The following is a 12,002-nucleotide window of genomic DNA, read 5'->3' as shown; positions in this document are numbered from 1 at the left end:
GTCACATAGCTTTACCAATGTCTTTTATCCATGTATGTTATTTATTTGGTGATTTAAAGCAGAAACAAAGACTTTGGTCTCATCATCAAAAACATTCTAGACATTCACATTGTAAAAAAGGTGATAAATATAAAATGATAATAAGGCTTGAACACACAGAAACATTCACAGGCATAAAAAATAAAAATAAAATAAAAAACCCAGACATATTTCTATTGGAAACGGGACGGACACACATATCCATCCACATCCATCAACATTCTGTTAATGTTACCCTCGGGGCCGTCCGTACTCTTTGGTCCATTGCTGGTATAAGAGAGAGTCAGAAAGGAGAATAATTATGTTATATTGTTGAGAAACATTTCATCTCTATTGCATCCCTTTTACACACCGGCTGGTCTCCTAAAATATGATTTGCCTGGAGTAGTGTCGGGTCAGGTGACAGCGTCACAAGATCAGCAGCGTGGAATTAAATTATGCCTAAAGAGCCATTGCGTTCAAGTCTTTTTGCAAGTTTCAGAAAAATACATTCTCTTAATGGCTGATTTAAAATGGCCACAATGAAAAGCGTGCAGGAAAATAGCACTAAAGACAAAGCTTTGACAAGAGAAATTGAACTAACTTTGAATGAATAATTATCCTCAGCATCACTTGACCATGATTCTTGGTGTAAACATGCTTTCATGGCCCATTTCTGTGTTGCACTGAAGAGACAAGCAGAAAAGGTGCCACATTCTGCATCTGCTGCTTCTCTCTCTGTGGATAAAGGCTTTTTTGGCAACTATACAAAGACAACTCTTTTATATTAAACTGAAATATTTATACAAATTTAGAAAAAGAATCTTTTCCGTCCCATAAACATTTACCTTAACATCCAGTGAGGGCTGGAACTAATTAATGTAATTTGTCTCTTTGACAGCTATTATTACAGCTAATTTTATTTAAAACATGTTTTACATCATCTCACTTGGCTGCTTCTTCCACTGGGAGTTTAGATTAAATAAAACCGGAAGAAAATGTGGGGACTCTACCACCTAACACGTGTGCATGTGTTCGCACGCTGATGGAACTGAAGGCATTTCCTTGACTTAACATAAGCGCTATAGTGTCGGGAACCCTCATGGTGAGTTCAACTAGCAAACACAACCCTAATGAACGCATCGCTTGGTAAGCTAAAAAGAAAGAAAACTGAATTTAGTGTTTGCGTTTCCAGTAGCCAGCTGAACATGTTTTACCACAACACTGGAACTGGCATAAACCAATGGCTCTTCTTGAGAAGAGTCACGTAGCAACAGATGTTTCAAAGGCACTTCACAGGACTCCATCACCATCCAATATGCAAAACTACAAAGTTATCCTCTGTATCTTTCATGAGTTTTTCCTTTCTTGTACTTCCTTGATGGGAATCCTTTTCATCGTCTTTCCACGCGAGCATCAGTCACATTTTCTCGTTTCTGACCAGCTGGAGTCACTGTCTCCTCCCCCTCGGCGAGGGCTTGTCTCTTTTTCCGCGGTACAGCTGGCTGTGGAAGCGGAAGGCCTCGTTCGGCCATCGCTGGAAGGTGTTGATGGAGAGTCGAGAGTGGTGATGCTTCCCGAGGAAGACCCTTTGGTAGTTGGATGCTGTCAGAGGAAAGTCGTTCATCAGCTTTTAAAGCAGCATTAAAGTAGCGCTGCAAGAATAAAAGAGACTTTTGCTGCTCTTACGATTCATGCAGGAGATTTTTGGCGCATCCCAGTGTCCGTTACCACGACAACGGATAGTCGGGGGGTGCCTCTGAACGAAGCCCCTCTGGCATTGGTACCTGATGAGGGAGTTCACTTCGTACCGCTCGCGCTTCTTACCAAAAGTGCGGGCATTTTCCACTAGAGGGGGCTGGCTGCAGGCCACTGCGGGAACAAAGAGAAACGTTGGAACGCAAAGACTTTAACGGCGTGTCTGAAGTAACTTATACTAACAAAATGTATTACCTGTGCCCTTCTTGCAGCTGAACGTGAGGTGGTAGTTACATGGGACATCGTTCCACTGGCCATCTTCATGCCAAATCATCACGACGCAATCCTCACCAGCAGTGAAGAAGCTGTCGGGCTGGTTCGGCCTCCAGTTTTCATATTGCTGAAGCAAGCGAAAAAGAAAACATCGATGTTGGAACTTGATTTGATTATGAACCTAATGCAGATGTTTAATGTCTTATTTATGGTCTCGGCAAAATGTAAATGTACTTCAGCACGTTTCCTATCGGTCTAATTTTGACGGTGGCCACTAGAGGGAGCAGTAACGTCTTTCCCAGCAGCCAAACTAAACAGGGATTTAATGTAGTGACATCATCATTGTTGGTCCCCAGGGACCTTTGCTGTACTTACAACATACTGAACCTTTCACAGAAAGCTATGTAAGCAGTTGTAATGGTGTGATTCTGAAAGAAACTACAGTTTAGTGCACGTTTTAGATGATTCATTCCACACTTTAGATCCTGGACATGATACAGTGGGTGCCAGTAATTGCTGATTGACTTCTAAGATCGGGGAATTCTCTGCAACGTCGTAACCTGACTTAGGCAGTCCTTATGCCTGTAAACTACATCATTTAGCAGGCGATGCAATCCACAAGGTGCGTGCAGCGATTCCCCATTGACACATCGGCGCCGTATACACACAGCTGTAGTGCTGCAGGGCATCTGACCAGAATTTGATGCTACCTGCAGTCTTTCAGCACATTCTAAGTTCAAACATCCCCTTCAAAGCTCACTCACTCACTCTTCCAACCGTGCCCCCGGGGTGCTGCTACTCTGTCATTATGGTTAGCAAACAAAACCGGACTTCCTGCTCAGCTCACCTAAACGTAACAAATCGGCGCCCCATCATCTGCACGGCAGGCCTGCATCCTCCTCAAAATAATCAAACAAACTTTGATCGCCTCCTCACTCACAAACCGATCGCCAAATAGGCTCCAACCTGCGTGCCTCAGTGCCCCCACTGCCAATAATCATCAATTTTCCCCAGAGTTTTTCTCAAATGTAAATATTTTTACAGTTGTTTAAGAACAGTCTTAATATTATATCTAAATCCTCTGAAGCTGACCACCCAACCGGACCCCAAAAGTTTCTTCCCTTCAGTATTTTTCTTCCATAAGCACAGGTGCTGTCCATCTGTTTCCTTGCCTGCTTGGTGGCCCTTCTCCCGGGTGGCTGCCTGCTGGCTGGGCCTTCTGACATATGTGGGGGTTGTCAGGGACCATACCTGTCACTCACTCACCCATCACCCCTTAATCTTTCAGCTCAGCAGGGGTCGCGTGCTTATCTTTAAATCCCCAGGCTGCTTTTATACCTCCCCAATCTCTAGTCATTCCAATCTTTAAAGCACTCAGATTGATCTTTACAATACAGATGTACTTAGTAATTACTTGATTTCCTGCTGAGTTGACCGAATCCAGCAAAAAGAGAGGGATAAATCCCTCCATTGTCTGCTGTTTTAATTGTGGGAGCAATTCCTCCCCTTCCTCCTGCAATCTCTTATTTTGCATGCAACTCTAAACCATCTCCTACATCACATTTATAGCAGAAACAGTCGCCCGGATGGGCGTAGCAGCACAGCTAAAAAAGAAAGGCTCTCCCTGTCTGACATCATTGTTTTCACCAAATATTTACACTGTCGTCCTGCCATATTTGCTGAGGCAAAAGTGTGTGAGAAAGCAGCCTATCTCACCAAAGGGCTGCCGTCAGTCCAGCGGAAGTCGTTGTCAAACATCTTATCATTCAGACCGATCCACTGGTAGTCTCGTCCAAGACCTGCCATACAGGGGAAAGTCAAACACACTGGGGAATGTTTCTTCTGTTGCACTATTGCCCTTTTTTGGACAGTTCAGTCATGGAAAGTTGTTGGAAAACAGAGATAGCAATTAAGGCGAGAATTGCGGCGAAGCATTTGTAACTGTATAAACATAACACTCTATTGTAACTTGACCGTTTCGGAAGGTTCGGCTCAAAATGCCTTTCCCCACAGCTGGATGATCCCAAATGTAGTCTCGGACTTACGGTTTATAAATTGTTGCTCCTCGTGGGAGGTGATGCTGACCAGATGAGCGCCCTGCATGCGACACTCTCTCTCTGCCGTGTCCCAGCTTTTCCTCTGGGGGCAGTACTTGTAGCAGCTTCCCTGGAACTTGTGCCAGCCGTAGTGACACGTTTGTGTATCTGACACAAAGAATCGCACGATCAATAAAACCAAATGCAGGTTTTGCACAGATGAAACGTGTGGGCGTGGCTTAAGCCCAGGCTGTCCTCGTGGCATCAGCTTATCTCCCTCATCTGCAGCAGTTAACTGCTCAGTATAACAACACTTCAGGGCTGCTGTTAAATCTGAGTTGTCTCTAAAGATGAAAGAGCATTCTAACCCCCGTACCATTAGCAGTTTAGTGAAATGAGGGGCAAAAGCCAAACAGAGTTGCTTGTTAAATTAAAGCACATGTTTGGTTTTTAAGCTTCTCTTTGTATCCACAGAAAAGGGAATTTTTAGCTTCACAAGCTCCAGTTTCTTGCGTAGGGAAGTGACATTACATTTGACGTCATTCCCCAGAATCCTGAGAGGTTGGCCGTCACACCTTTCTGTGGACTCTGTGTAACCCGGCCCAAGGCATGTGCATGTGCGTGTAAATACAACATACTTCTTTCAGCAAACAACCATTTGTTCCTCCCTTCCCCTTGGACCACCTTTCAAACATTAGCAGACAAAATAAACACAATCTTCCTCCTCGAGTGACATTCTCTCTATTTTTCCTCACTGCTGCATGTGAGCCCATCAATCTGGGTGTGACCCACTACTGAGTTGAAATAAGGGTGTCTTCAATCAGCGAGTGGGGAAACTGTGACATTAAAAAGCAGGCTTACGCAGAGAGCTTTGGTACACATGAATTTAACTCTTCGGCCACCAGTTCAGCTGCCTGTGCATGTGAGGCTGGAACACAACTATAAACCAGATTTTATCCCTCAGTTTGGACTTCCAGGATCAACTTAATGTGCTAAAAGTGATAGTGATGTTGAGACAAGCAGGGTGTTTTTAGCTCGGGCAATTTAGGCAACAAAAAAAGGAAAGGCAAAAATAAACATACCTTCCTCACAGTACAATCCAGAATAGCTCGGAAGGCAAACGCACGTGAAGGACGCCAGCCCGTCTATGCAGGTTCCTCCATTGCGACAAGGGTTTGAGTTGCATTCATCAATATCTATAAACAAGCATATATAAGGAGTCAAATGTACTTTATTTCAGTCTAGAAACGACTGTTATTGTTATTTGCCTGATATTGACTTAAATACTGTTAGAGAGGTTCAGAAAACTCTACCTGTTTGACAGCGATCACCAGTGTAACCAGGAGCACAGCTACACACATGAACGGCTCCATTTTTGTGGCAAGAGCCTCCATTCAGGCAAAGGTTTTCAGTACAGGAATGAACTTCTGTTACACAGGTAAAAGAGCGTGTTATTCATGTGACGACATACTGTGTATATGTGGAATAAGTGGCGTTTTATTTTAAGAAGCCTACCTGGAATTACAACAGGCTCTCCAACAACAGTGTGGCCCATATGCAGTCCTGTGTCGGTCGACTCCTCCCCTTCTATGACTGGTTTTCCACCAGTAAGTGATGGCGGTGTGGTTACATCGCCGTCTGGTGTCTCAGCCTCCTCAGAAGAGGATGCCAGGGTGGCGGCTACAGATGCTACCGTCTCAGTCTGGTTGTGTGATGGAGGGACTGTTGCTGTTAGCGGTTCCTCACTTCCAGCTGTGACACTGAGAGGAGCAGATTCCATCCTTGAAGCCGTGGTGGCGTCCACTTTGAACACAGTCTTGATTTCACTGTGGGGCTGCTCCTCTACGCTCTCGGTCTTTGGCTTCTTTGTGATCGACATCTCTTCAGACTCACTCTCCGAGCTGACAGGCTCCCTCGTGGAAACAGTCGATCCAGTTTCACCCTCAGAACTGGTAGCAGATAAAAACGTGGGGGTGACACTCTCAACTCCATCACTGTCCGGTTCAATCATGCTCACCGTGGACATGATTTCCTCTGAGGAGCTGCTGCTGCTGCTGCTTTGTGAATAGGAAACAGTGGTAGAGAGTCTAATATTCATGTCTTGTGCTGTTGATTCAGGAGTTGTTGTCTTGAGTGACACATCCTCGGGAGAAAGATCAGCGCTCTGTGTGCCTGAGACCTCTGGCGTGACTTGTTCAGAGGATTTCTGAGTGGGGAGCAGATGCTGCCCTGGGAAGGATGTGCTGTCGTGGTCTTCAGGCTTCAAAGTTGAGGTAGATTTGGAGGAAATATGCTCAGCTTTGGGTTTAGAGCTTGAAACAGTTAATGTGGGAGAAGATGTCTCATGAACATCATCGAAAGCCTTTGGGCTTTCTTCTTTGGTCGAAATGTCTTTGGTTGTAGGACTTTGTCTAAGCACTGCGGGTGTAACACCCTCCGGTGGCATGGTTGTTACATCAAAGCTAGATTCGTTTCTTTGCCTCGACGTGTCACTGGAGGTCATCTGAATGGTCGTGGTCATGGAAGACCCCTCAGATTCTGGGTTGATTTGCAGAGGAAGAGTGAAGGAGAATTCAGAGCGCACCTGTTGGAATGACACTGCAGATGGTCTTCTATCAACATCTGGGACAAAGGTGGTGATAAACTGAACTTTCACCTCAGGTTTGGAAGTACTCTGCAGAGACACCGGGGATTCTTTAGTAGAGACAGGGAGGATTCCTTCCTGTGATGGACCAAAAGATCCTCTTTCTGACTGTGACACTTTATCCACCTCATCTGTTGTCTCCTCACTCTCAGTTTTGTCCTCTTGAGGTGCTGTGGTTGGTTTTTCTGTGCTGTACAACGATGATGCTGGAGTGGCGACAAGCCTTTCACTCTCAGATGTTTTAGGTGATGCAGTTGTAGCCTCGGAGATCTCATCCCCAGAACCCGCGTCAATAGGAATTTTGTCCACTTTCACTGTGCTGTGTTCGTGTGCTGCCGGCACTGTGAAAGGCTCATATTTATCAATGTGGTCATCCTTCACAGATGGATTGATAGGAGACAAAAGTGTTACGTTTCCAGTACTCGAAGAAGAACTAGATGCTGTTACATCAGCCTGCCGAGTGCCAGACTCGGGTGGAAAAACTGAAAACGTTACTTCTTCAGCCTTCAAAACTGCTACTACAGAGGTTGCAGCATTTGAGGAGTCAGAAATGGAAGTCGAAGGTTTCGCTGTTTCTTCTGCTGTGCTGAGGAGGTCATCAGTTGGTGCAGCAGTCCCTGCAGCCATGTTTGCTTTTCCAGAAGAAACAGGTAAAGTGTCAGTCTCAGTGAAAGTTCTGCTATCTTCGTCTGGGACAGCAGTAGTTTCCTCAGCGCTTGACTCGGTGGACTCTGCAGATGTAGGTTCTTCCTGTGGTGCAAATGTGAGCATCTCCTCAGAGGACGACTCCTCACTGGAGACACTCTCATCAGTTGATGACATTGATGTTGATAGGACCTGTGGACCTGATGTTGAGGCCACATTTGCATTTAGTGGTGTGGCCTTTCCCGAACCCTCTGGTTCCTCTGTTACTTCAGTCGTCTGTGTCATTGTAACTGCTGTGATGCCTCCGGCTTCTTCTGTCTGGATGGTTGGGTAAAACGAAGAGGATGGGAATACTGATACAGTATCTGCATCAATGATGGAACCATCTTTGGTGAAAAGCTCCGTGACACTGCTACCTTGTGTTCTGCTGTCTGTAACTACAGAAAATAGTTCATCTTCATCTTTTGAATCCTCTGTGAATATGACAGTTTTGCTGGTCGATGGTTTAGACTCATGTAGGACCATGGTAGGCATCTGTTCAGTTTGGTCCGTATCACCTTGGTTGTTGCTGGGGGTAATAATCACCACCTGCTGCTCTGTAACACTATGGTATACGATGGAAGGGATGGGGGTGGAAACTACTGTGGAGCCATCTTGGTTTTGCTCAGCACTTGAGCTCAATGTGGAGAAATCTTTCCTGAGATCACTAACTGAACTTCCAAAAGTACTGGAGGAAATGTTGCCGTCGTAAGGATGTGTTTCTTGCTTAGTGTCGGTGAGATCATATTTCTCTGCACTTGAAACGGGAGGCTTTGTTGTCTCAGACGTGACGAGATGCTCTGCATCTGGAATAACCTCACCCTCCTGTGAAGAAGGCACTTCAAGAGAGGTTGGTGTAAGTGACACAAACGTCTCAGTTTCACCTGTTGCTTCTCCAAATGTCACACTTTCCCTCACTAGTGGCGTTGAAGTGACCACCTTGGTTTCGTGGTAAGTTGAACTCTTTGTCTCTGTCAGGTCTAGACTTAGTGTGGATGCTTCAGTGGCAGGTAGAGAAACATCAACTGGTCGCTCAGATATGCTATCCATTTTTGTTGTGTTTGGGTTTTCAGTGTTGTAGAGAGAAGTAGCTGCAGTGACAGCAAGTTGCTGAACATCAGCTAATTGACTTTGGCGTGATTCTGTGGCTGTTTCGGGTTTTTCCGTATTGAGCAATGGGGAGTGTTCTCTCTCTGTGGTAACTGCTGACTCTTCTTCAAAAAATGTGACGGTTTGGGTTGGTTCCTCTGGTCGTAACTCTGGGGAGACTGTAGCACGAACTGTACCACGTGATGAAAGGGTATACACTTCTGAACCAAACTCTTCTTGAAGCAATGCACTGCCATTTGTGGATGGTACAGATGAACCTAAAGGTGAAGTCTCTGTTGTTACTGAAGAGGACGACAGTGATTCCAAAAGTAAGGCTGGTTTAAGAGTGCTATGGTCAGAACTTTCAACGTTGAAGGCATTTGAAGATGTATTCAGAGCAGCAGCAGGGGTTTGTGTGCTGTGCACAGTTGATGGTAATTTAATTTCTGGAGACAATGCTGTTGGTTTTTCTGAGCTGGAAGGCAGATAAGCAGCATAGCCTGTGGGTTCTTCTGTAAAAACATCCTCTGTTGACTCCATGGTGCTGTGATTTATGCTGTCCTTTGGGGCACTAACAGCACTAGAAGACACAGTGACTTGTTTGGTAATTGCAACAGTTGGTATTAGCACAGTAGAAGGTGTAGCAGGTTCAGAAGTAGAGAATCTATCAAAAGAGCCAGAGGCAGAACCTTCAGAGTCATCTGTCAAGACCCCACTGCCCTGCTCAATAATATAAAAGTCAGTGCTTGTAACGTGTTTAGATTGTGTAGGTGACTGTGTAACTGACCTAGCTGTGGATGTAACACTAAAGATATCAGGCGTTCTCCCTGTCTTATCGAGCTCGGTTTCATCGGTGGCCACAGTATAGTGAACCAGAGGTTTTGTGGTAGTCACAGGGTAGGCCCCTGAACCCGATCCCTCCTGATCACCATCTCCGCTTGTAAAACCAGAACTCTCCATGTCGATATAAGTAGACTTTTCTCTTGAGGTAAACTGTGTGACACTGGCAGTTGGCATTGCTAATCTTGTTTGGTCTACAAAGGGTTGATCAGTCACAGTAGGGCTTTCCAAGGGATGTTCACCTCTGGATGAGAATTCTGTCTCCATTGAATCGACACTTCCTGTTCCAGAAGCTGATGTAAGAATTTCCTTGAGAGTAGTAGAAATTAGTGGAGCTTTTGTAAACTTCTCGGTCATGAATACAGGCAATGACTGGGTTGATGTTTCAACATTAGGAATTAAAATAACTTCACCACTTTCTTCCATTATCCGGCCAGGAACATTTATAGTAGTTGTGTCTATCTTACTTGTAATGGTGACATCTTGTGTGATTAGTGGTAAAGCTGTTGGTTTCTCTGTGCTAAACAGTGAAGATGCTGTTGATACCGTAGAATATTTGAATGAAGTATCAGCAGCTTCTTCTCCTGAGCTCTGTTCTTCTGTGGTTTTTAATTCTGAACTTTCTTTGGCTGTTACTGGTTCTTCTTCAGTCGTGCTGGTGGTTTCCTCTTCCTCAGAAGTTGGTTCTACTTTCTCTGTCTTACTTGTGGTTGCAATTTTACTGTCAATTGTTGTTGTTGTTGTTGTTGGTGATGATGATGATGATGATGATGATGATGATGATGATGATGACTGAGTCAGCAAATCCTGGACCTGTTCACCTGAACCATCTTCAGATGTAAAGAGCTGCAGTGTTTCATCAGATTGAGGAGAAACTGAGGCCTTCTCTGTCATGCTTGTACCATCTTCAATAATTGGTAAAGTTGTTGGTTTCTCTGTGCTGAACAGTGAAGATGCTGTTGAAGTTGCTTCTTCTCCTGAACTCTCTTCATCAACTGATGGGAAAAATGTTCTTATCTCAGCAGTTGGTTCTACTTTTTCTGTCTTAGTTGTGGTTGTAATTTTACTGTCAGTTATTGTTGTTTTTGTTGTTGTTGATGATGATGATGGCGATGATGCTGCTGCTGCTGCTGCTGCTGCTGATGATGATGATGATGATGATGATGATGATGATGATGATGATGATGATGATGCATCTTCAGTGGTGGACACTGGAGGAACTGATGGAGGAACTGATGGCTGCTCTGAAAGTGGAAGTTTCATCTTATCCAGATCAAGAGTGTCTGTGGTTCCAGTTGGTATCAGGCCAGATTTTTCAGTGATGTCAACAGAGGGTGCAAAGGTCACAATAAAAGACTGATTCAGCAAACCTTGGACTTGTTCACCTGAACCATCTTCAGATGTAAAGAGCTGCAGTGTTTCATCAGTTTGAGGTGAAACTGAGGTCTTCTCTGTCATGCTTGTACCATCTTCAATAATTGGTAATCCAGTTGGTTTCTCTGTGCTGAACAGTGAAGATGCTGTTGATACCGTAGAATATTTGAATGAAGTATCAGTCACTTCTTCTCCTGAACTCTCTTCATCAACTGATGGGAAAAAAGTTCTTATCTCAGCAGATGGTTCTACTTTTTCTGTCTTACTTGTGGTTGCAATTTTACTGTCAGTTATTGTTGTTGATGATGATAATGATGGATCTTCAGTCATGGACAGTGATGATACTGATGGACCTGCAGGCTCTGATGTAACACTTATTTCTTTGTCATGTAATGATTCCACTGATGGCGTATTAGTGGATGACAAGGAGGAGACTGTTGTTCCCAAAATCAAAGTCTCTCCAATTACATCAACACTGCTGAAAGGAGAACTTTCAGTTTGACTGGAGCTTGACATTGAGGATGTTTCTGGTTTAAATGTTGATCTACTGAGAGAAGGAAGAGACTCAACCATTGAAGACTCATTGCTGATCACATCATCCTCAAAGTGTGAAACAGATGATGATGTTCCAGCATCCACACTTGGAGAAACTGTCACTGAGCTAGAAATGCTCTCTGCTGACGCTGGAGGAACTGATGGCTGCTCTGAAAAGGGAAGCTTCATCTTATCCAGATCAAGAGTGTCTGTGGTTCCAGTTGGTATCAAGCCAGATTTTTCAGTGATGTCAACAGAAGGTCCAAAAGTTACAGAAGAAGACTGATTCAGCAAATCTTGGACTTGTTCACCTGAACCATCTTCAGATGTAAAGAGCTGCAGGGTTTCATCAGTTTGAGGTGAAACTGAGGCCTTCTCTGTCATGCTTGTACCATCCTCAATAATTGGTAAAGCTGTTGGTTTCTCTGTGCTAAACAGTGAAGATGCTGTTGACACCGTAGAATAATTGAATGTAGTATTACTAGCTTCTTCTCCTGAGCTCTCTTCTGTGGATTTTAATCCTGCTGGTTCTTCTTCAGCCGTGCTGGTGGTTTCCTCTTTGTCCACTGATATTGATGATGGTTCCTCTGTACTGTACAGTGATGATGCCACAGTAAAACTGTGATGGACTGAAGATTTGGCTGTTGTCACCACATTGTGTTCATCAATAACTGGCAATGCAGTTGGTTTCTCTGTGCTAAACAGTGAAGATGCTGTTGATGCTGTTGAATATTTCAGGGAAATCTCAGTAGCTTCTTCTCCTGAACTCTGTTCATCAACTGATGGGAAAAATGTTCTTATCTCAGCAGTTG

At 44.4% G+C, this 12,002-nt stretch overlaps 1 protein-coding gene across 2 annotated transcripts; it reads right to left on the bottom strand.

The window, feature by feature from the left end:
* Nucleotides 1–22: 22 nt before the first annotated feature.
* Nucleotides 23–11,098, bottom strand: LOC101070616 (versican core protein-like). 2 transcript variants are annotated; one of them, XM_029829368.1, is made up of 9 exons: nt 10,518–11,098; nt 5,541–10,370; nt 5,339–5,452; nt 5,108–5,221; nt 4,035–4,193; nt 3,706–3,788; nt 1,972–2,116; nt 1,708–1,890; nt 23–1,623 (listed from the first exon to the last, which is right to left on the bottom strand). In XM_029829368.1, exons 1-9 carry the CDS (start codon nt 10,984–10,986, stop codon nt 1,469–1,471), a joined length of 6,252 nt encoding a protein of 2,083 aa, XP_029685228.1. In that variant the 5' UTR covers nt 10,987–11,098; the 3' UTR covers nt 23–1,468. The 2 variants fall into 2 exon arrangements, with proteins under 2 accessions (XP_029685228.1, XP_029685227.1); XM_029829367.1 differs by having other exon boundaries at nt 5,541–11,098.
* Between the last annotated feature and the right edge of the window lie 904 nt (nt 11,099–12,002).

This window comes from Takifugu rubripes, chromosome 21, assembly GCF_901000725.2.
Source record: "Takifugu rubripes chromosome 21, fTakRub1.2, whole genome shotgun sequence".
Taxonomy (NCBI): Eukaryota; Metazoa; Chordata; class Actinopteri; order Tetraodontiformes; family Tetraodontidae; genus Takifugu; species Takifugu rubripes.
The sequence above is the reverse complement of the archived record's forward strand: the minus strand, read 5'-3'. Positions and strand labels throughout refer to the sequence as shown.